Source organism: Crassostrea angulata, chromosome 1 (assembly GCF_025612915.1).
Source record: "Crassostrea angulata isolate pt1a10 chromosome 1, ASM2561291v2, whole genome shotgun sequence".
NCBI lineage: Eukaryota > Metazoa > Mollusca > Bivalvia > Ostreida > Ostreidae > Magallana > Magallana angulata.
The window spans coordinates 22717908-22744177 of NC_069111.1; the positions used below are offsets into that span (position 1 = coordinate 22717908).

Consider the following 26270-nt stretch of genomic DNA (forward strand, 5'->3'; position numbering starts at 1 on the left):
ACACCCTTAGGTCAGAAGCAATCTTTTTGTAAAGTAAGAACTTCCAATGCTTCTCCATAAGAAAGATATGGAACGGACACGAATTTTGCACTTTTTTCTGTCAATGACTTTGCCCAAATGACCTTGGTTGAAGGTCATGACACACTCTTAGGTCATAAGCAATTTTTGTTAGGTCAGAAGCAATCTTTGTGTGAAGTAAGAACTTCCAATTTTTCTCCTTAAGAAACATATGGACCAAACACAAATTTTGCACAGACAGCATGCGGACGGACAAGGTGATTCCTACATGTATATACCCCAAACTACGTTTGCAGAGGGTATAAAAACCCCAGCAAATATAGCGTTGTTTAAAAATTCATTTCCCATATAAACAGTTGTAACCTTTGTACTTATAGTGAAATTATAATTTAATTTTCTGAATCAATTTATTATTAATAGGAAGGCACAGTGGTGCACATGAAGGGTGTTGGAGTGGGGTAGAAGTATATATCTTTATAGAATTGTGAATCTAGAGTCAGCTTCACATCGGTGATGGCGTAGCTCATGAACTAAGCTTTAATTATTCTGTATTTACTGTAATTTCAATTTCAGGGTGAAAATTTTCAAGATCAGTAGAACATTGGTACTGTTTTGTAGCAATCATATTCTATTAGATGTTCCGGTAAGCTCTGAAAACACATCCGAAATTGTTTTCCGAGCTATTTATATAATTTCTAAAGAAACTTGGCATTATAAAAACTAAGCTACAGTTACTTTTTGGCATTTATTATAAAACACAAAACTTTAGATCATATATACATATATAGATAATATAACAAAGTTCACATGGCACAGTTAATCTACAGAAGTACAGTGTTCCCAGAATTCCTAACCATGAAGTCGAGCATGCGTATTCAAGTAAAGAAGACTAACGTAGTTTCTAGGGCTCGAGAAAATAGAGACATTAATATGTATTCTGTTCTAGTACACTTGAAATTTCCTTTAAACAACAACAAATTCTGATATCAGAGACTAATAATTAAACTGTCCTTGGTGACCTTTAAATTCTGTCCCGTGATGGAATGAAAATCAAGTCTATATCCAAACAACTGCTAGCCCTACTCGCCCGTCTCATTCAGAAGAAAAAGGTCATCTTCTTAGCTTTATTTTTTAACATTGTTAAATGAATATATACCAAATTTTCAGTTTTAATATTAAATGACTGTAATCAGACAAATCAACCTAAACAAATCAGCTTCGTCCATTTATGTATCGGACAGTATGAAAGAATTAAAATGTTTAAAATGAAGCTTTTATGAAAATACATGTACATTAAAACCGGGAAGAGCAAATTCCAGTTCAGTTGACTAAAGTTGGACTCAATTTTCAACAGGGTCAGTTTTCAACGTGTCGAGGTCATCAGATTTTAGAAACACCTTTTTCAAACTGTTGAAAAATGACCCCGAGTATAAATTTCACGACCTTTTGTTTTCAATTTTCAACGTTGAAAAATGGCCCCATTGTCAATTTTTAACCCGGGTCAATATTCTTCGTTACAGGGGCATGGTCACGATTTTGGTCAAAAATTATATTTCGGTTTTAATACCTAATTTATATTTGCGTTAATACAATAACAAAAATGTTCGATGTCAATCGTATGTATCTACGTATCGCAATTCGGTCACGTAAACTAAATATTCCAGTGTAAGACCTAAAATGAATGTGATAAATGCTAGAAACTATTTTTTATGCTTAAAACGAATTAGAAGAGAGATAAATCAGCTTAAAAAAAAGAATGTTTACTGGTTTATTAAACCCATGTAAACAAAATCAGGGCACTAGTCTTGTTTACATAACAAAGAAGTGTTAGCTCTGTATCCTGCTGATAAATCTACGACTGATACTCAAATTTTTTTTGATCATTAGATATGCATTTCTAAAGCATTATAAACAATAAAAATGATACCGGTAAATAAAATTTGAACAAAATCATGACCATGTCCCTTTAACAGGAAGAACCTCACAATGTGGAGGTGTCCCATACCACCTTAAGAAAATTAATCACAAATGTAAATACAATTTGAATTCATAAAAAAATATACAACAATATATTACATGTACATTAAATCAAATAAAAATGTTCATAAAAAAATTACACATTGAATCAGCTCATACTATGACTACAAAATTGTAGAGAGTATATGTATATTAACATTACATTAACATGATAAACAAGTCAATGCAGTTATAAAATATAATCATATAAATTGATATGTTTCATGATATCTACAAAGTTTATGTACATGTATATAAAATCGATTTTTTTTTACCATAAATGATATGTACACAACAATCTTGGAATGACGAAGATATTGGGGTTAAAATGAGGTTAATATACATGTATACACACTGCTGAATATTGCTACAACCCAATTTGTCATTCATTTTGATAATAAAAAATTCACTGAGCATGGTATGATATGTATAAGATTAGTACATAAAAAGTCCAATATACAAATTACACTACGTGTAAAATCACATTTTACATAAATCAACAATAGAACATGAATTTAAAAAAAAAATCTCAATAATATCTTTGGAAAACACTATAAGTGTTCAAAAGTCTTTCTCTCTAAAAAAAAAAAACCCACTGTGAGTGTGTCAGTAGTCTTTGTCCCTATTTCTGTAGTTGACAATACACAGGGCTATAATAATGATTACCAACAACGATGATAGAGCAGTGAGCGACCACGTTGATATCTGGAAATTCTCATTGGTTTCTATTATGGGTGATGATGTGGCTGAACCTGCAAGGAGCAAAATGCATACATGTTATATGTACATTTGTTAACAAGATAATTATTGTGTACATGTAATAGTGTAACAAAACATTGATTCTTGAAATATAATTTATCCAAGATGTCTTCCTATCCAAAATCATGTTGTACATCTCTACAGACCAATAAGATTTATCCACTTCTTCTTCAAATATATTGTAAACTATACACAATCTTGTTTCAAGCAACAAAGAGGTCTTCTGTCTGATTTTCAGAGTGTTATATAAAACCTTGACTTTGAAGCTATGAAAGACATTTATAGAACCCCTCTTGGTCCCATATTTGATGGGCCAGCAACTTTTTATTGATATCAAAATAGTGGTCTTTAAATTTTAAACACATTTTGTTAAACAATTGTTTAGAAATTTTTTACCATTCTTGAAATATTTGGAAAAGAATGTTTTAGGGGCTGACCTTATCAGGATGGTTTATCAATATATTGTTGGTTACATAAATAAGCACATTATTTGAAAATCTTTTCTTCCATTTTGCCTTTTAAGGATTACGCTTACTCATAGGTGAAAAAATTCCACTAATAGGAACAAAAAAACTTACTTACTGCATATTGTAGCCCTACTAATGCACTGCAATTTTTTCACTTTCAAATAACTGTCAATGACCTAGTTTTTATGCTAGTGACCTCTGAATGAATTTTGGAAAACAATAACAGTAAAGGTCTTCCATTGAAAACAGAAGACCTAAATAAATTAAAGTTAAAATCTGCAAGGGATCCCTTTCAGATGATAATTCCTCATGTCTAATTAGTAATCAAAAGTACACAATTAACTAGTCAGTGCCTGACTTACTTCCTGGTCGAGATGCTAGCTGAGGGAAATAGCTGGCCCAGAATCCAAAGTCCTTCTGTCGGTAGTTGGTGTAATTATAGGACGAGTTACTAATGTAAAAGTAGCTATGATTGTATATATTGTACTCCCGCCATGTTGTATTCTTAAAATAATTCAGATTAAATCGCCTAGGTGTGGGATCTCTGCAAATAAAGGAAAAGGTATTTTAGTTAATTTTGGCATATTCGTACAGATATTTGAGAGAAATTTAATTCTTTTTTACATCAGAATTACTATATTAAATTTCATATTAAATAGGGTAATTACTTTGACATTAAGGAATACTAGTACATGTAAATGTACCACAGATTGGCTGATTACATAATGAGTTATTAACACCCTCATTACATATAGTATCGGCGGCAATACCCCAAGCAGAGTCAAGAAAAATGCATAAAGACAGAGTCAACGTTTGTTACAATTGTATTGTTTAAATTTATTTATTTTTTGCGGTCTAATTTAATTGCAGAAATTGGAAATGCAGAATAAAATTTAATACCTTTTGGGGCCCAAACTGAAAAATTTCAAGCTGCAGAAAATACCTGCTATATGGTATAACAAATTGGAGCATTGTAGTTCTTGAGAAGAATATTTTTAAACATTTTTCCAATATAAAATTTGAGCCCCTCTTGGGGCCCCAGTGTTGGCCTCAATTTGGCCTCACCCTCGTGCCTGAATCCCTAATTCAAGGGTCATGAATTTTACAATTTAAGTACAGGCTTTCATGAACATCATAACCATGCACTTAGTTTTTCTCAATTATATATGGGAGTAGAGAAGATGATTATTGAAGTTTTAATACATTTCCAGCATATGGCCAATTTGGCACCACCTAGGGCCTGAACCCCTGAATCACTAAACATGCTCCAAACTAAAAATGGTAACAATTGGCCTTGTAGTTTTCAAGAAGAAGTTCAAAATGTAAAATCGTTAAAGGACAACATATGTTGCACGATAACTGAAGAAGACCGATTGCAATATTAAAGTCACCTCAGGTGACCTTTAAAAAAAATTTAATGAATGGTAAGAAACAAGAGAAAAGAGAATTGTTTTGGTCAGTGTATTACATCTCACCCGTATGAGGAGAAATTAGTCCACAGACTCATCATGTATTCGCTCATGTTTCTGTCAGCGTAGTCATACTGCTGACGAGGATACACCCCCAGCAAGTCTATGTAGGTCTGGTTGATGAATGGGAAGCCAAAAATGTACTGGAGTTCTTGTCCATGTGCCACTCCTACAGAAACAAAAATAGCCATGAAGATGTCAGGGATTGAAATTCACTTTTTTAACCACTCGGAAATTTTAACTTGTGGAATTTTTTTTTACTTGCAAAATTAAACATTTACTCGCTTTTTTTCTTCTCTTAGTAATAATGTGAATAATTTTCATAAAAAAAAAAAACTGAGTTTCTGTAGTAAATACTGCCTTTGATAGTATAGAGCTGCTCAAGTCTGCTCAAGTACGATTTTAGCATATTTTTTTCTTCATATACTTATACAGATCATAGTTAAATATGGTACTAAAGCCAGCATCCAGGTGATGTTTTCCAGTCAAAAAATTGTCAGAAAACACCCGTATTTTGCTCCAAAACATTAATTTATCAAAAAATGACTCTCCAAAACATTAATTTATCAAAAAATGACAACCTTCATGAAGTCATTTCTACATTATGACGTCACTGTGGTAACAACCTTTTCCACACTTACTTTCACTCAATATGACTTCAACAATCTTTAACCTTTTGTTTTAGAGCACATTATAGATCTTTAATTTGAGAAAAAGGGGGGGGGGTGGCTAGATAAGAAATATGTAATATTGCATATAGTCCTTTTGATATCCAGAACATCTTTAACACGCAATCACGAGCTTATTATTTCAGTAAAAAGATTTGAACTTTCAGTACATGAACAACTTCTATTCTTTTATAGATGTGTGTTTAAAAAAGAAACAAGTTAAACCAAAATGAGAAAACTTGCTATAGTGTCTATTTAAAGAACCTTAGCAAAGAAAACTAGGATGACTGTACTTGTGAAAATAACAAAGTCCAAAAAATAATCGATTTTAACAATGAAAACGATGCACAACATATTGTCTATTCAATTATTTCCATTAGTTTTTATCATTTGTAATAGATACATTTAGATAAACATAACAATTTTAGAATTTAAAATCAATGATCAGACAGTCATTGAAATTTAGGATTTAAAATTCGAGCCTTTTCAATTTCAACTTGTGAAATACCTCTGTAATATGGAAGGTAGTCATTCCAGGAGAAGTAGTTAAAGACGTAAAAAAATGTCTTGTTGTGGACAGTCTGCCATTTCATAGCTTCGTTCATTCCAGTACCAAACAGATAGTCCGACATCATCTGATATAGAAAAGAAAACAATTCAGAAATGTCTCATTAAACACCGACCCTAGATTTTTCACAGAAGCATTAGTTCTAAATACATGAATAATATTTAAAGAAGTTAACACACAGCACTCACATCAATCGTCTTATGCAGTATCATGGTCTGATTTTGTGGTTGTGGCCAGTACTTGTACTGAAAGATCATGGCCTCTTTGGTGACACTATCTTTTACCCCTCTGTCCCTCAAAAATTCATTGACAATATTGTCAAATTGGATTTTCTGTACTCCTTCGTCGAGTGTAGGTAAATTGGCTGAAAAAATGATACACAGATCCATATTTCACATTCGTATGCTTTATTTTATGTATTCTCAATGTATATCTGTGTGATTTACAAAATACCACTTAATATCATCTTTGCTAGTTTTCGGTCCACTTTGCTCCCGGGAGCAAAGTGGACCGAAAACCCTTGGCTAGCGAAGATGCTAAATATGCACAGTTTCCATCTCTTACAAATTCTACATTCTTACAAATTCTACACACTATAATTTGTGTCAATTTTGAATGACGGGGGGAAATGCATGTGTTTGATTACTCACAAAAGTTACATTTGTGCTGTAAATTACAATGCTCAATTTGATCCCATAACAAAGATATCAAATTTTATAAACAATAACAAGAAGCTAATAGGCCTTAACAGCCACCTGAGTACCATGCCCATACACAAACTTGTTGAGGAGTCTCATATATGAATTTAATTAAGTTTCATTCTGGAGTATAAAAATTATAATATTGTAATAACGACCACCTTCCTATAAAACCTTTAATTTCAGCGAAAAACTAAATGATCATAACAGCTAGAGTGCATGACCTGATATAAAAAAGGTGCAGGACTATGATTTGTAAACTTTCAAGAAAGGTTGTGTGTGTAAATGCTTCATAGAAAAACAGTATCGGCCACCCGATTTCCTGCAGACATGCGCAATGAAGTCGGTTTGGCTCTCCTTTCATCAACAATTGTGAAAAAGCATTACTTTTCTGGCAGAAAAATAAACAATTAAAAGTCTATATCTTTGTAACAAGATAGAATTCACCATTGTAATCTACAGAATAAATGGAACTTATAACAGTAAAGAAACATATACGTTTTCACTGTCACTCAAAATAGACGCAAATTATAGAATGTATAGCTTTAATTTTTTTTTGGAGCCATTATTTTTCCTAAGATATATTGCATCAACAATAGAAATATATACTTTCTTGCACGGCAAAGATATACAGAAAATAACTTGATAGCCTTGAAAACAAATGAGAAAAAATGGTTACTTATCAAGTGCGAGATATTTCCTAGCTGTCTCAGAAGGACTTTGAACTTTAAATGTGTGTCATGGGGTTACTTACGGATGAAGAATGAACCATCATCTTTGTTTAGTCCTGCCATCACGACAATTCGCTTAAAATTGCCCGTTTCTCTCATGAATTTGGGACTATCTGGTAGGAATGCATCAACTGTCCCAACCAGCGACCCATCAACCACTGGTCCCCAAGGATTCCCGACTGACCCAGGCTGAAAAGATTCATGACAAAATATTTAAAATTTTTATTGGGCCAGCATCAAACACTGATGTCAGTTATGGTAAACTTAGTTTATAATTTGATCCAGATGTCATTCAAATAAAAACTTTGTATATTGGTACAAATAATTGATCTATTTTTAACAGTGTCAATGTGAAGCAATAACATTTAACTGCTAGACAGAACACAAACTAAATAATCAAATCATAATTAGTGCCAATTTTCTTGCACTCGAACAACCTGTGAAATCTGACATGACACAGGTGCATGCTTCACAAGAAATTGTTAAACAAACATTGACCATGCAACGAGTCAACAGGTGGCTGGTTACATAATTGGAAATACACTACCAAGTACTTGTTTGATGCCAGAAACAGTAGTCTGAGTGGATAAATATTCTAATACATGGAAGTTAAATTAAGAATAAGGTATATCTGACAAATTAGTTTTTTTTTTACACTCATTCAACTTGCATAACATGCTATATCAGCAGTCATTCTCCGGCAGTATCCAGAAACACTCTCTAAAAAAATGGGATAAAATTTTGTTTCTATGTATAATACGCACCCCAACTTTTGATCAAATTGGCTGAAAAAAGTGTTTACAGTACACACACATATATATATAAATATATATCACTTCAGTTCAAATTTAAGACAGGGTGACAGTGTTCAAATTTCCAATAAAACTTTTATATACTTTTGATTTGGGCTGTGCAATAATACCTGTATTCAGGTACATGTATTGCGATATATTTTTCAATACTGGTATATCATTTAAATTAATTGGGCTCAGAATTTCACTACGGGCTCACTATTCCAAAATTCTGATTTGAATTAAAAATTGCTGATGCATTTGTAATTGTTCCAAACACGAAAGGAAGGTCGTAGATTGTGATATTGTGACTGCTCAAAGAGATTCCCTAGAGCCAAAAAAAGTTGACATGCTAATATTCTTAATAAAGAATTTGAAGTAGGCCCTGTTGCAGCAGTAATTAGGTATCCCTGCAAGTTGACACAGTAAGTTTAAGTACCTTGGCATTATATTCTCAAGAACTGGCTCTTTTTTAAAAGCCAAAAAACATTTATGTGACCAAGCCCAAAAGGCAATGTATGGTGTCATTAGAAAAATTAGACAATTTAATCTACCAGTTACATGTCAGTTAGAACTCTTTGATAAAATGGTTGTACCTGTATTGCTGTATGGTTGCGAAGTATGGGGTTTTGAAAAACTTGATAGTATTGAACGTGTTCACCTAAAGTTTTTAAAGCACATTTTATGTTTAAAAAGTAGTACTCCAAACTATATGGTTTACGGAGAAACAGGTCGTTTTCCTTTATCTGTAATTGTATTTACTAGAATGGTATCATACTGGTGTAAATTAATTTCTAGTACTAATACTAGCATTACAAATATATTATACCGGTACTTGTTGAATCAGACTGAAAATACAACCAGTACTAACCCTTGGATTGATTGTATTCGTCATGTTTTTAACTCATGTGGTTTATCAAATGTCTGGCATAGTCAGTTTTTAAATATTGTTAATCAAAAATGGGTTTCAACGGCAGTTAAACAGAGATTACAAGATCAATTTATTCAAAAGTGGCATGCTGATATAAATAATTCATCAAAAGGAGTAATATATAAAATTTTTAAAACAAATTTTGGATATGAAAAATATTTAGATATTTTACCCCTGAATTTCAGAAAAATTCTAGGTAAATTTCGTACTTCAAATCACCATCTACCAGTTGAACTGGGAAGATGGGAGGGTATCCCATTAAATGAAAGATTTTGTCCTCTCTGTAATACAAAACGTATAGCCGATGAATTTCATTATATTTTAGAATGTGATGCAATATCACAAGTCCGGAACAAGTTTATAGACAAAAATTTTTCAGTTAGACCTAATGTGTTAAAATTTTCGTATCTTATGACAACATGTAACCTGAAATTGCTGAGAAAATTGTGTATTTTCATAACAAAGATATACGAGGTAGTCTGTCCTCCATGAGTTTCACTTTGTATAACTTTTCCTAACTCTATAACCTTTATATTAATATAATTGTTTACCTCTGATCAATTTATATGTATATTTTAATGTTATTTTTGTCCTCATGTACCATATGTTTGAAATGGTTTTGAGCGAATAAATGAACTTGAACACAATCAGTCAAAACGTTCATGTCATGTACCCCGTACATGTAATAACTATAAATACATTAATTGTTCCCCCGTTTAATTTCTTTTTTTCACCAGATCAGTTGACCACCTTAAATGCATTGTACCAAATGTACCGGTACCTAATATACTGACTACTTTGGTTTGCTGAATGATAAATCATATAATTTTCTAAGTTTATATATCAAGAACAAAAATGTTTTATTCTTTTATTTGATATAGACTTATAGTGCAAATGAATTTTGAATATAAAATTATAAATCGATCAATAACAGTCTCATTACATTAAAAAAAAAATTAAATCTTGATAATCAAGAGATATTTGTGAAACACTTATGCCCCTCCCCCTTGAAGACCTCTGCAAAGAAAATTATTGGAATTTTTCTAAAACCAAGGGGTGTAACTCTGTCAAAAATTGCTGGATATATCACAATATATGGCAATACCAAATCCCCCCCCCCCCCCCCCCCCAAATACCAAGTCCTACTTTTGATTAATTTTTTCAAATTTCATATACATATACTTTCTTCACCTGAAAATGAATTTATCTTAAAATCTCAACAATGTTCATGTGAAAAATTTTACAAAGCTAATATTGGTTATTACATTCACTTTAGGATAACCTAACATGATTATTCTTCTAAAAACCTGTATACCAACCTTTAATCTGACTTTTGACGAGGCGTTTACAATTTCTCCGTATGACCTGTGTTCTGTGAGACATTTGGTCAGTCTGTATGTGTCCCCAGTTGGACAGCCAAGCTCCCGTGCTAGCTCCTTGGCATAGTGCAGGGCATCATTGTTAGACTTAATGATCGCCCACTCACTCCTGTCTGAACCACTCTGCATGATGGCACGTTGAAAGAGATCTGAAAAGTTATTTTTACAATGAAGCAACCTTTCACTCATATACATTGTATGTATTGATGTATTTTAAATTAATCATATAGAGCTGTTCAGTTCACAGTTAACTATACAATAAGCAAAGCTTGCATATTGTTGCTATGTGTATTCTACTGTAATTTATTGAATTACATTCACACTATAATACCCAACGTAACTGTTTATAAATGATCATGATCTATAATTATTACCAGTATTAATACACTTACTGACAGATCTAGGAGACAAAATCTGTAAACCAACACTAGATGCCCCTGTATTTTGACCAAAAATTGTGACGATGCCGGGGTTTCCCCGGAAACTCCGAATATTTTCTCTGACAAACTCTAAAGCTCTTAACTGGTCCCACATTCCGTAGTTTCCTGGAGAATTGGCATCGTTTGTGCTTAAAAATCCTGCAGAAAAACCAATGGCATTTAAATTGCATTACTGGTGCATTGACATACAATTTCAAACACACATGTACAAAACAGATTAAGTACATTTTTTTAAATTTATGTAGCAAAAACCCTTATTCTAATCAAAATAACATCTTACTTTTAAATTCAATAAATGCAAGCAGCATATTTATAAATATTAAGCATATTTATAGAATGGGACAAATAAGGATAAATTTTTTTCCTAATTTAACTAAAATTAGACTTGTAATATCGGCACGTCTTTTAACCCCAAGGAACCCCAAGGAAACCCCAAGGAAACCCCAAGGAAACCCAAGGAAACCCCAATGACAGAAATAAATAACTATTGATACCCAAGGGGGTCTCATTAGAGTGCAAGGGTCAGCCCTTACCCTTGGTACCCCAATTATACCCCAAGGAACCCCAAAGATAACCTAATAATACAGATTTATAACTCCTGATCCACCATAGAACCCCAAGGAACCTCAAGGATACCCTAATAATACAAATTTTTAACTCTTGGTACCCCTGGGGACTCACTGGTATTCCAGACACACCTCTAAGAACCACAGGGAACCCCAGGGATATCCCAAGGAACTCCAAGAATACCCCTTATAATACAGAATCATAACTCTTGATACTCCATAGAACCTCAAGGATACCCTAATAATACAAATTTAAAACTCTTATTAACCCTGAGGACTCATTGGTATTCCAGATACACCTCTAGGAATCCCAGGGAACCCCATGGATATCCCAAGGAACTCCAAGAATACCCTTATAATACAGAATCATAACTCTTAATACTCCATAGAACCCCAAGGATACCCTTATACATTGTAATACAAATGTAAAACTCTTGATAACCCTGGGGACTCATTGGTATTCCAGATACACTTCTAAGAATCCAAGGGAACCCCATGGATATCCCAAGGAACTCCAAGAATACCCTAATAATACAGAATTATAAATCTTGATACTCCATAGAACCCCAAGGATACCGTAATACGTTGTAATACAAATTTAAAACTCTTGATAACCCTGGGGACTCATTGGTATTCCAGATACACCTCTAAGAATCCCATGGAACCCCAGGGATATCCAAAAGAACTCCAAGAATACCCTAAAAATACAGATTCATAACTCTTGATACACCACAGAACCCCAAGGATACCTCAAGGAACTTTAAAGGATAACTTAATAATACAAATTTAAATTCTTGATACCCGTAGGGACTCATTGGTATCTCAGACAAAACCCACGGATACCCCAAGGAACTCTAGGGATACTCTTATACATGTATTGGTTATATAAATTTTATAACTCTTGATATCCTATGGAACTCCAAGGATACACTATATCTCTTGATACTTTTTGGTCACTTTGATATCCTAGACAAATCACAAGGTATCCCAAGGAACCCCATGGGTACCCCAAGAAACCTAAAGGATACCCTAATAGTACTCTAATAGTAATAATAAAGATACCCCATTGTTATCCCTGACACACCCTATGGATACCTCAAGGAACTCCAAGGATACCCAGTAATATAACTTTTGATACCCAAATGAACCCCAAGGATACCCTAATAACACAATTTTATATCTCTGGATACACCCTCGGGGCTTTTTGATATCCCAGACACCATTAGGTATCCCACGGAACCCCATGGATACCCCAAGGAACTGAAAGGATACCCTTATAATACAGATTCATAAAACTTGATACCCCATAGAACCCAATGGAACCCCAAGGATATAGCCTAATAATTCAAATTAAAAATTCTTGATACCATTTGGGACTCATTGGTATCCCAGACACGCCTCTAAAAACCTCTATTAACCCTAGGGAACCCCACAGAAATCCCAAGGAACTCCAATAGATACCCTAATCATACAGATTTATAACTCTTGATACACCATACAACCCCAAGGATACCCTAATATGTAATACTTTAAAACACATTTGGTCTAGCCGAAAAATATTTGTCTATAAATTTGTTTCGGACTTGTGATATTGCATTACATTCTAAAATACAATGAAATTCATCGGCTATACGTTTTTTGTAACAGAGAGGACAAAATCTTTCATTTAATGGGATGCCTTCCCATCTTCCCACTTCAACTGGTAGATGGTGATTTGAAGTACGAAAGAACTATATATATGATATGAGTTAAATTTGGCCCCCATTATTCGCAATTTTTTAAAGTGTTTCAGGTACAATAATATGTTATGTTATATTTTAGAAGAGTTGATGTAAAATTTATTTTTCACCTATTTATTTGATTTTTTTGCACTCACTGGCAGAAAATGACGTCAGAAGTGACGCTATTTCAATCAAAATCAGTCAAAAATTTACATTTTTCTTATCTTTTTATGAATGGGAAATATAGAGGGCATGCTTGAACAGGGAAAAAATTTTTGTCACTTATTAGCCTTGGCTAGATACATCTCTGATTAAAATATTTTGTTTGTTCAAGCATGCTCTCTATTTTTTCTGAAAGAAAAACTGCTTGAAAACAAGCTGTTTTATCATGTTTATGCTAAAAATGCAAAAATGGCAGGAAAAGGTTGTCTTTACGATGTCATATTTCTAAATTCTGGGCAGTTGAATCAAAATGAACATTATGTAAAAACATCACATTTATATTTGTACAAAGAAAAATGATGATGTTCATTTTAGGGGGCCATTTTAGGCCCATATCATATATATAGTCCTTTTACAAGAATTTTTCTGAATTTCAGGGGTAAAATATTGAAATAGTTCCATCAGTCTGAAAATGTAGTCCTAAATGTACATGTTGTTGAGCATTTAATTCTTTTATATCATAACCACTATAGCCAAATTGTATGATGTACGTGATAATTCCTCTGCATTTCTTATAAAATTAACATTTATAGTTTTTTTCATTATTAAAATCAACAGCCCAAAACTTGAACCATATAATGTTTATTTTTTCAAGGTTCTTGATAAGGGACATAGAAGGGGTAGTAATGTCGTAGTTTTCCTTCTCCTCAAAAGAATGAATATTGAGTAATTTTACATGAAATAAAAATTAGCTTGTACGATCAATCATGATAGAACAAACCCTTTTTAATTATCAAAATTTACTTCTATTACAAGTATCTAATTAATTTTTTTTAACTTTATTTTAAACATAATCTAAAAAAACTGCCTGTTATTTTTTTTTTTTATTAAAAATTTGCTTAAGGTCAGATGACACGTTCCTCGAGAATCTTTTTTGTATCTCCTCGTAATAAAGAGTTCCAATTAAAAATATTAATTTTATAATTACTTTAAAAATAATCAAAATTTACTTGGATTTGGTTATATGTCTAGATGGTCGAGTGGTTAGAACCGTGGCCGCTCACTGCCAGAAGCGTATAGCTTCTAGAGGTAGCGAGTTCAAAGCCCCGCCCAGGCGGAGATATAGTCTTATATATAGTGAATTACGCTGTTCTGTAGATGTATTTATTTTTATATCAGCAATTCAAGTGTATTTTCAAGAAGATTATATAGGAAATTGCATACTCTAGTATTTTGAAGAAATGCCTGGTAAGGTACCCTAATTTTTTGCAAGAAGGCTTGTCAAAGTAGTAGTAAACCATTAGCAAATTCCTGGAAAAAGTTATCTAAAATTGAGGAACGTGTCGTCTGACCTTAAGGTCAATAATTGAACAGACTATAATTTACCTGTAATTAATTTCCTTTGTTCTTTGAAACCCTTACCTGAGCACCATTCCCACTTAGCTAAAATCAGTCACCCATAAAAATTTCAGAATTATAGCAAAGTGGGAAGACACCCAAAATTCACAAGGGTTGTCTACCAATAAACAAGGAGATGTAGGTGTAGGTAAATATATTGCAACAGTGATGGTGAAGCCATTGTGTATACATGTAAAGGGTTATGTTGGCCCTTTAATCCCTGTCCAAGAGCTACCACCAATATACAACAGGTGTCTACCTGCAATTAACAGGTATTTTGGTGCCTCTCAGGTGAACATTCTGCACGCATAATGGGTCAATCCATTGTGTTGTACCCACGAAGGGGAGATAGCCCCACTCCACACTTCCATGATCACTTCTCAAAAGTACTCCAATAAGGGTAACACCCCCTATGTCAATAGTAAAACAAGTTTGGGTCTTTGTAACTGAACAATATCTTTCTCCACTTCATTTGAAAATTTCACCGAAGAAACACATATTAAGTGTTCATATGAATGGTTCACCGGAAGAATTGCAGACTTCCTTGTGGTGACATAAAATTTAGTGCCTTATTTTCATGAATTTGATATAATTTGTTACTGATTCAATATTGGCTGATCATCAGTTGGTAAGAGACAACAAATTCTGCCAATTATGGTACTCGATTATGATTTTCAACCGATTTTACAACACTAATTGTTAGATTCATCCAAAGTGAACAGATATTGGAGAAACATTATTTTTATCATACCAGTATGTATTGGGGTATCAGTTCAGTTCAGTTCAGTTTATTTCCACTCAACACCATATAATGGTACAAGAGGTACATAAGAAGAACAAACATATTTACATATATACAATATAGTTGTAAAGTTCAAGAAAGTAAGTGGGGTGAACGAACAATATGATTAATTTTTGAAATAAAGAAACACAGTTTTCTTAATGTGATATAATCGACTGAAGACATGATTTCATAAAACTTTTTAGTGTTAGGAGAAGAACAGTAATATGTATCTAAAAACTGACTTCGTAATTTACTTAATGCCTTGCATTCTAATATAACATGAAATTCATCACCAATTTTGTTACAATTACACAAATTACAATAACGTTTACTTCTTTCAACAATACTCCACCTTCCTATTTCAACCGGAAGATGATGATTTGTAGTTCTAAACTTAACTAATATTTTTCTTAATTTACTGGGTAACAAGAGTAAGTAGCGTTCACATTCAAAATTTGTTTTATAAATTCTATATATAACACCCTTAGTCGATTCCTGAATATCATTATGCCATTTTTGTAAAAATTGATCTCTTAACCTTTGGTTAATAGTTGTCTTAATCCAACTGGAGTTATAATGGTACGATTCATGATCACACCATAAATTTGAAAGCCCACATTTATCTAAAACATTTTTTAAAGAGCATAGCCATGGATTTAATATTTGTCCCTTATCAAAAAGAATACATACATACATATATATGATTTTGCTTAACTTGTTTTCACTGCTATTGATTATGTTGGCCCAGAATGAAATCATTCTAGTAAAAATGGTTATATACAGAGGAAATCGTCCAGTTTCACCATATACCATGTAACTAGGTGTACAACTTTTCAGATTAAGTATATGTTTCAAATATTTTAAATGGACACGTTCAATAATCTCAATATTTTCATAACCCCAAACTTCGCATGCATACAATAAAACTGGTACAACAATTTTATCAAATAAATCTAATTGACACTCAATAGGTAAATTAAAAGTTCTTATCTTCCTTATAACTCCATACATTGATTTCTGTGCTTGCTCACATAGCCGTTTTTTTGCTTTGAAAAATGAACCTGTTCTTGATCACAAGTGTTCCTTGGGTTGCCCAGATGTTTTTATGATATTCCATTGAGTAATTGGGTATAATTGGGTATTAATTAGTAATATGTTTTACAGTACAACCATTGGGGTGGTTATTAAATTCTATCAATTGGGTACCTTGCAATTGGGGTTCCTACAGGTATCCTTGGGGTACCAATAGTTGACCTTTGGACTCCAATGAGTATCCTGGGGTATCAATAGTTATCAATTTTTATAATTGGGGTATCCTTGGGGTATCAGGAGTGACCCTTTGATTTTTAATGAGACCGGCCTTGGTCATCAAATTTACTTTCCACCATTGACTTTATTTGAGGTATCTATGGGGTTCTCAAGGGTACCGTATATACTCGCTTATAAGTCGGTATTTTGGGAGTAGAAATTTGAATAAAAAGTAGGGGTCCGACTTATAGGCATGACATACAATCAGATAATTTTTCCACTGAGTAAAAACTTCGTTTTTGGGTGCCATTTTGCTTCCAACTTTTGACTTGCAATCCCTATACTTGACATGTTTATTTTTTAATTACTAAAAAGATAAACACATTAATAAATACATTGAAAGTTTCAACTGTATTTCTTAAAAATATGAACAAGGTTTATTTGATAGTATTTTTTATTTAAACAGGCAATTATTTACACCTGAGGTGATAATAGCTGTTGGTATTACTGTACTTAAAACAACACAAGCCAACACTGGGTTTAAGAGGCTAATTACCAGCCCTAATCAGTCAGAAGGGGGAAAATCACTGTCATTTTATTTCCAGTATCATTTAAAATAGTTTTTGAGCTATAATCAAGTTGTAATGAGTGTTTAAAAAATATAATGGCGTTCAAAATCATACGTTACAAACTTCAAGAAAGAAAACTCTGTTTACAGAAAACTATTAAAAAACATGGCGTCTAAAAGCGATCTAGTCGCATTACAGAACAGCAGTTGATGTTTAATACTTAAAAATTAAACACCAGAATAATTGCTGGTCTGTTAAAAAAAAATAAAGATCGTTTTATAATTATTCATAATTAATTACACCTGAGGTGATAATAGCTATATTGGTGGCTGTAGGTGGCATGTCACCTAAAACAACACAACCTAACACACCACTTTTAAAAGGGGCTATACATGTACCATCTTAATCAGTCAGCAAGGGATTAAAATCACTATCATTTTATTTTCAAAATTATTTAAATATTTTTAAAAGCTTATACCAAGTTTTTATTAGTGTATCAATAAAAAAATGGCGTCCAAAATCGAAAGTTATTAATCCAGGATAGATGTCTTAACTGAACACAACACTTTTAAAATGCATTGCATCTAGAAATGATAACAGAGGGGTCAAACACCAATATTTTTTTATCTAGAATATAGTCATGCTTGATAAAATGTGCTTATTTGATTGACAATCTGTAGACTGATTATCCAGAAAAAAATACCCGACTTATAAGAGGGTCAATGGCAAAATCTTGTAAATAAACCTGAAAAATGGCAACCGACTTATAGGCGAAAAATACTTATAGGCGAGTAAATACGGTATCCTTCATGGGTTCTCATTGGTATACTTGGGATTCATTTGGGTTCTTTGGGGTACTTATCACTTTAAATACATATGTATAACAGTAATATATTTACAAATTAATGTATCTGATGATATTTTTTTTATTTAATTGTTTTAATGAAAAACCAACAAAATGACAATAATCCAACCCTTTGCAGTAAATGGAAATACCGGTAGCCAAGCAATGCTCTTCTGTTGATAAAACTTTGAATGTCTTTCTAATAAGAGTCTTAACAGATGCAGTTAGTTGTTTCAAATTTTCTTCACTTTCTGCTATGGCCTATGGTACAATGGAACTCCATATCAGAAAATTGATCCCATAGGACTTTATATATGATTTTCTTTGACAGGCTTTTTAAATGTAATAAACTCCCAAAACATTACCATAATTACCATACTATGTAAAAATGTGTAAGAAAGAAAATTTAATATTACAAACAATTTTAAAATTGCAGAAACACTACAATCATATCAGTAATTTTAATAAATCTAGTTTAAATTAGATTCCCTATAGGGTCTTTTCATCAATTTACTTGCATGACTTATAAATTTAAACAACTTCTAAAAATAGTTCACTTCTTTATTTTAATAATGATATTATTTATTTCCTTTTAAATTAGCCCCAAAGCCACTGCCCATTTTACAGATTATCAATTTTCCATACACACATGCTCCATCTAAACCATGGCTCAGATAATGGCCCCCTTGGGACAAATGAATTCAGCCAGCTCTTAAGAATTTATCATTGACAAACAAAAATTCTGCATTGTCAGTTGATAGAATACTTATAAAAGATAAATTTAGTTAACGCATAAAGACAAAAAACCTCCATTTGAATGTATTTTATATAAATAAATTTTAGGGTGTTTTAATGCTATAAATTAATAAAATCTGTAAGGATTACCTCCCTTACTTTTCAACATCAGTGAACAATATATAGAATGAGGAAAATGAAAACTGTCATAAAATCATTAAATCTTGTCTGATCCTAAAAAAATTACAGGTGCACATCTTCAGATGGTGATCAACATATGTACAAATTTTCAGACTGTTCCATGCAGTAGCAAAAAATTCTATAGGGGGGACAAAGTTGCATCTACAGAGAGACGGACAGACGGACGGACAGGGTGAAACCAATATACCCCCTGAAACTTCATTTGTGGGGGTATAGGGGTATAATGAGACTCCTGGGGTATCACTAGTTACTAATTTCTATTATTGGGGTTACTTGGGGTTCTAATGAGTATACTTGGGGTTCCTTGGGGTATCCTTGGGGTACTACGAGGTGACCCTTGGATTCAAATGAGACCCCTTGGGTATAAATAGTTATTAATTTCTATCACTGGGGTACCTTGGGGTGAGCCTTTGATTCGAATGAGACCCCTGGGGTATCACTGGTTAATAACTTTATCATTTGGGTTCCATGGGGTTCTTACGGGTTTCCTTGGGGTTCCTTGGGGTACCCTTGGGGTACTAAGAGGTGACCCTTGAAGTCCAATAAGACCCCTTGGGTATTAAAATTTATTAATTTTTGTCATTGGGGTTCCTTGGGGTATCCTTGAGGTTCCTTGGGGTTTCCTTGGGGTTCCTTGGGGTTCCTTGGGGTTAAAAGATGCGCCCTGTAATATTGTTCCTTTGTGATACACTATAGAAATCCTTAAGGTCGGTAGCGGGTTTAAAATTTTGCGCCCTCTGCGCAGGGTATTGCGCATAACTGTTGTAAAACACAAATTTAAAGTAAAATGTTCAATGATACAGGTTATCATGTAACGGTTTTATTTCAGAAAAATTACTTATCAAAAAATTATTTTAAGTGAAATGAATCGTTAGAATAATGTCAGAAGTATTTTAATTTTTTCGCTGCTTCTTCAAAATCGACGTTATTGTTGTCAGAGTCAACGTCTTAGGATCACGTCAGTTGAGACTCTGACGTAACAATTGACAAAAATTAACGACGTGCATTTTCTATTACAGCGTCAATAATTAAAATCAAAACTATAATTTGCAAAATAAAAACATATACGCGACTCTTCTATGTTCTGTGTGAGTGTAAATGTATTTTTTCTTCTAATACAATAGCTGGCACGGCATGTTTGTAGGATCAAACTATGACGACGGATAGCCTAAAAACCATCCGGTCAATTTCGTTTTATTTTGGCAAAAATTTTACTTATAAATTTAAAGAAAATCGTATGTTTGTAATTTCTTAAATATGAAATTGAAAATGAAAACCCTGGTTTTCCTGTATAATCCTATATAAAATGTCGGTGATGAATCGGACATACAACCAAAATTTGAGCGCGAGAAACAGATAAACTATCCAGTCAATTTACTTTATATTTTGCACATAGTTTACTCATAAGTTGACATTTCACAGTAAAAAATTTAAAGGAAATCGTATGTTTGAAACATTCTCCCCCGAGACTCCTTAAGTCAAAGAAGATGGGATTTCTCACTCTCAATCCCTTCACTCTCATCAGAAGCAAGCCAACCCATAATTAATAAATGATATTATCATACTTTCATGTTAAATACTGAAATCTGATTGGTTTAGACACAGTTGATAATCCGTTCTATTACCCTCAGCTATAGCAACACACTTGGCAATGGGTAACACAACGAATTGTTACATGCATGTAAATTATGGGCGTACGGTTTGCCGTAGATTTAACATTATTTCTATATAAACGCAGTAAAATTTATCTAAAATTATGATATTCGGTATAACAAAATATATATAGTGCCTGCTTGGGAGGGTAACAGTTGAAATTGACATCCCTCGTTACCCATTGTCAAACAACGCGCAGTGGAAGTTGATAATAGTTTACTCAGGGTATCATTTTCAACTGTTACCCTCCCAAACAGGCGCTATTTGTATAATGTTGTCACACTTCCCTCAAACACCTCTATAGTATAAATGTGTGCAAGACAAAATCTTGTGCTGAGTGCCCTACCCAGTGGTCCTAGCCTGTAGTTAAAGGTCACTACTACCACATCTCTCTCTGCCATGAAGACTCCAGGATACTGGTGGGAGGATCCCATCACGTACCCTCCACCATGGATAAACACCATTACAGGGTACAGTGTGGGGCTGTTACTTGGGATCTCTTCTGTATTCTATACAAAATCAAATCAAGAAACAGATACGCCTTTGTATGTACGGTACATGTATTTCATTATTCTACTAAACTTGAATTGAAAAACATGCTGCAGATGAAAACCACTCTAAAAATTCTAACGATCAAATCAAATGTGTCTGTTTTTCTTACCCTTGGTGCAAAAATATTCATGTAGAGACAGTCCTCGCTCATATTGGCATTTCCCATGTTTGGAACTGTCTCCTTCACATACCACAGGTGTTGTGGACATGCTGGTTTGTATGCTGTTGCATCCCATATACCCTCCCAAAAGGGCCGCTCTGGTTTCTGAAGTAAATGGTGAAACATATAAGTTTAAAGTTACCATTATGTGTATAATGTGTATATATGTGTGAGAGAGATAGATAGATTACTACGGTAAGTCTTATCATGCGTATATCTAAAATATTATAGAATATTGATATGACTTAAACCAAATGTTCCATACAAACATATGGAACACCATAGCTGTCTAAAGGACACAAAATACTTAATACATTGTTGTTTATAGTTACCCTATTTGGGTATATCCCTCTAACTATTTTTAGAATCGGTAGGACAACAAAGTAGTGCCTTTAAGCAAAATAGTCCCTGTACTTGCAGAGTGTATATACATTTATTGGGACATTTTAAATCAGAATGCTTGACACATGTCAGAAAAGAGGATTTGCAATTTTAAAAACAAGTGTCAAAATTGAATTATCATTTGAAGAAAAGAAATGAAATTGTTTGATGTACACCCTTTCAAAAACTGAGAAATTCCCTACTTTTACTTTCATTTTCAGAGTTTTTCAATACAGACGCATTTTGCCGGAAAACGAATCAGACTTCAAACCACGAAATTTTAACAGGAAAGATTTGATGAGCTTTCATTCAAGAGGTCCCTCGTTACTGAACGAAAATTAGGGCCGGAGCTATGAACCATAACGTTAACATTACCACCTATGGAAAATGCATTAGTGGACTATACCCATTTTGTGTCTAACCATTATATCATTAAGTTAAAACTACATAAGGCCAGCATTTTTTTATTTTTAGATTTACGAAATATTTTTCAAATTATTTGGGTAGGAGGAGGGAAAAAAAATAAAAATAAAATTGAAAAATTTGTCCGTCGAGACAAAAAAATAAAAATAAAACAATTTTTCAACAATATTTTTTTTATTTTTAAAATAAGAACACATGTCCAGGAGCTGCCATTTTTTAAATATATAAGTAATTTTGGTTGTTGATGATGTTCTTATCATAACATATTTTATCCATGGGCACTGAAAATTTGTGTTAATATATTGTATATGCATGTATAAAAACGAAGGTTTTTTTTTTTATATATACAAGTACATATGGTACATATACATTAAAACCAAAAAAATTAAGGGAGTTTTCACTTCTTCCTTGCAGAAAAATAGGAAGAAGTTTGAGAAATCATTTATTTGATTAAGTTAACAATGCTATTCACAAATATTGTTACTGAAAATAAATTGGATTAGAAGCATGTCCATAAATGTCAGTAAAAAATCAAACAAGTTTTTTTATTTAAAAAAGACGAACTAATTTTTAAAATTTTATTTATTTATGTAATTATACCTTTAATAAAGGAAATGTTTCGTTATTTTGTTAGCTTAATGACAAATAAAATCATTCTCTTTCCTTCAGTCATAAAACTCCTGTGTTCAGTGTGTTTAGGGTAATTAGTCCAACCCTATGACCCACTTACAACCGTTATGTAGAGGATCTATTTCCAAACGGTTAAATTATGATTATTTTAGAATGTATTTTGCAAAAATGTTTTTTAAATAAGTATCTTATCATTTTCTTGCCAAGGAGATTTTTTATTTTTAATTTACGGAATTGTGATAGAAAAAGACTTCAACTTCTCTATCTTGAGGAAATTCTGGCTAAGTTGCCGATCACAAAACTTAAAAGGGTCGTAAATTGTAGGGTTGGACGAAAGCAAACAGGAGTAGGCCCAATGGTGTTTTTTTTTGTGTGACTTCTAGTGCCTGTGACTTGATCGGAAAGAACTTGGTCTTTTTAATCAATGCATGAACAACAATAATTCAGACTACACATAGGCTACGTGATTGCATCAACATTATTTTTATTTTTACCAGAAAGGAAATTTCGGGTCGGAGGAAAAAATAAAATTAATAGCTAGTTTAGGTCCTTTTATTTTTATTTGAACTTTTAAAAAAATAGGGTCGGCGGGTTTGTAAATCGAAATTTCAAAAAATGCTGGCCTAATACGCTGATAACATATCATAACATTCTGTCGAAACAACATCATTGGTTCAACCCAGAGAATTTCACAGGTACAAAAACAGACATATTGTACAGAGATTCAAAATGGGAAATGTTTACATCTTTTCTCCATTTGGGTGTACTTGGGACACCATGCACAATATTCAGGTACTTTTATGTCTTTTCCAATGCAACATTCCCATAGACTTTTTCTTTTTGGATAGCTAGCTGTGTTATTTATTAACCTGAGGGTAGAGGGGACAGTTCAAAAAAGATAATCTCGATTTTTTTTCATTCTAATAATTTGGGTACAAAGGTATTTCTGTATATTGAGAAATTACGCAAAAATTGGTGGAGGTAGAAACTTGGGGCAGAGTATACATGCTGTTCCATAGATAGAATGTTCTATCGTTAAAATGACAGATGTCCTACGGACCTGGTTTAATGATAGAATTTGTCCCATATACTTGCTTTGTAGCAAATAAAAAAATTATATTGATTACCTAAAATGTTGCTCTTTTATAATCTCATATTACCACATTAACTGTTTTTGCAACGAAATTGCTGCCACTTTTAACATCACGTTCGAAAATTGCTGTTTATGGTCGCCATGTTAATGATAAAATTTGAGACATTCCGAGTGCGGTTTCCGACAAAATGGTAGGCAAATTCAAACGTTTATTTTAACAAAATGCCTTGGTACAACTCACTAAATGGATATTTTGTGGATAAAACTACATAAGCATGTTCAAAAAGGTTTGTAACGTACAAAAATGTGATTTTCCCCTGCAGATTATTTTTAACAGACTTAAAATCGAGGATGAGCTGATCAGCTTCGTGGCTGCTACATTGCAAGTATATGGGACGAATTCTTACCATGTCTTACTGTGACCTGATCGTAGCCTGGTCATGGTAAGATTATTCTTTCTAGCTGTTCCAATGTGACCAAAACATTCCCCGAATACTGTACACGTTTACTGCTCCAGTGCCACAAATACGTCCACGGCTCAACGTTTGTTTCTCATTCTATTTTCAATGTAGATGAAAAAAACTTACCTTAAACCGATAAAGCCTTGGATCATTGTTGTATTCTATTGGTCGCTTTGCATATGGAATTCCAAGGAAAACATTGATGTGTTTTTTGTGTTTAGCAGCATACTGTGAAGGAATGGCAAACCCTTCGACAGCCCCGTGTTTTGTATGCACTATAACGCTATCCCTACACTCAGAAATAGTCATCACACACACAAAAACACACAAAATACTTAAAAATTGCATTTTTTAGTGTAAATGTTTAAAATATCGAAAGCTTGATTCATAGCGGAAGTGGATCAACGTCAGGTAAAAAACAGACTCGAGTGTTGGGGCAAAACAAAAGCCGGGACAGATCGAGATTTTTTTTTTAATCGTTAATAATCGGCTAATCTCATAGAAATTTTCAGAATATATCCGTAATATATTTTGAAAATTTCAGAATATATAAATATAAAGTAAAATTTTCTGTTTAATGTTTCTCACTCCTCACGTTTTGTTTTCATTGCGAATATGATCATTTATATATAGGCCTATTTTACATGAATATTATTTTATTTTATAATATAATCATAACAAAAGGATTATTATTTCATAATTACACAACATTCATAAAGAAAATCTTTCTGAAATCGACCCAATTCGAATTTAATCAATCGTCAATTAATTAATGTTTAAATAATATCTAACATTGTTGACAGATCTATAGGCAGAAAACTGTAGCAAAATGTGATTTTTACTTTTTACAGAATTTTTTTTAGGGCGTACTTGGCGTATAGCGTGAAAAGTAATCCGTCAACATATGATCATACATGATTTATTTTACCAAATCTTTTTGCTAAGATGTGATTCTATAGAACAAATACCATGAATTAAGGTTTGAGTACTTAGAATAGTAAATTAATTTAAGTTGTAAGTTTGTCTCAAAAGAGGGTATACCCCTTCTTAAAATGAGTCTCAAAAACATCAATTTGCACGATATATTTTTGTCTGTGTATAAGGAGGTACATTGAAGTTATATTTCATTGAAAAATATATTTATATTTTTTTTTAAAGACAATTAATTTTTGGACCCCTACCCTACTTCTAAAGAGAATAAAAAATCAAAGTACTGAAGGTACTGAAAAGCGCTAGGCTAGCTTGGTTCTAAAGGAAATTTACTTTGTGCAAGCTTAGTTAGAAATGAGACTTATTGACTGATGTTAATTAATATTAATTGAAAGGTAAAAATGGCGTTGAAGTCGTACTCATTCAAAATTTATCCTTATTCAATTTAATTTTGATTAAGAAAATTTGGTCGATCGAAATTACGTTTCTTTAAAAAATACATGTATATTATAATTTATCATATACACTTAAGTTAATTTAAATCAAAGCTGAACACGAATTGTAAATGGACACTTGCCGGAATCATGATATATAAAAGCCTTTGATTTTGTTACACTTTATATTTCACATCTGGACCTTGTGTGCGACGTGTTAAATACGTTTGATTGTCTAATGTTTGCACTTTTGTATTGTTAAACGTGTGCATTTTCTTTAATTATAAATATATTGCATTGACCATTATAATTGATGTTCCGAATCTTCTTCTGCATATGTACTGCATTTAGCTGGTAAGTTGTTGCGTCTGAGTAACAAATGTAAGCAAC

General features: G+C 32.8%; 1 protein-coding gene across 1 annotated transcript; it reads right to left on the reverse strand.

Annotated features, from left to right (window-relative positions):
- Positions 1-749: 749 nt before the first annotated feature.
- LOC128184669 (acetylcholinesterase-like) lies at positions 750-24928 on the reverse strand. Its single transcript, XM_052854239.1, has 11 exons — positions 24643-24928; positions 21478-21633; positions 21163-21325; positions 10888-11073; positions 10436-10644; positions 7418-7583; positions 6154-6329; positions 5906-6032; positions 4736-4898; positions 3623-3804; positions 750-2786 (listed from the first exon to the last, which is right to left on the reverse strand). The coding sequence occupies exons 1-11, from the start codon at positions 24862-24864 to the stop codon at positions 2641-2643; spliced, it is 1896 nt and encodes a 631-aa protein (XP_052710199.1). The 5' UTR covers positions 24865-24928; the 3' UTR covers positions 750-2640.
- Between the last annotated feature and the right edge of the window lie 1342 nt (positions 24929-26270).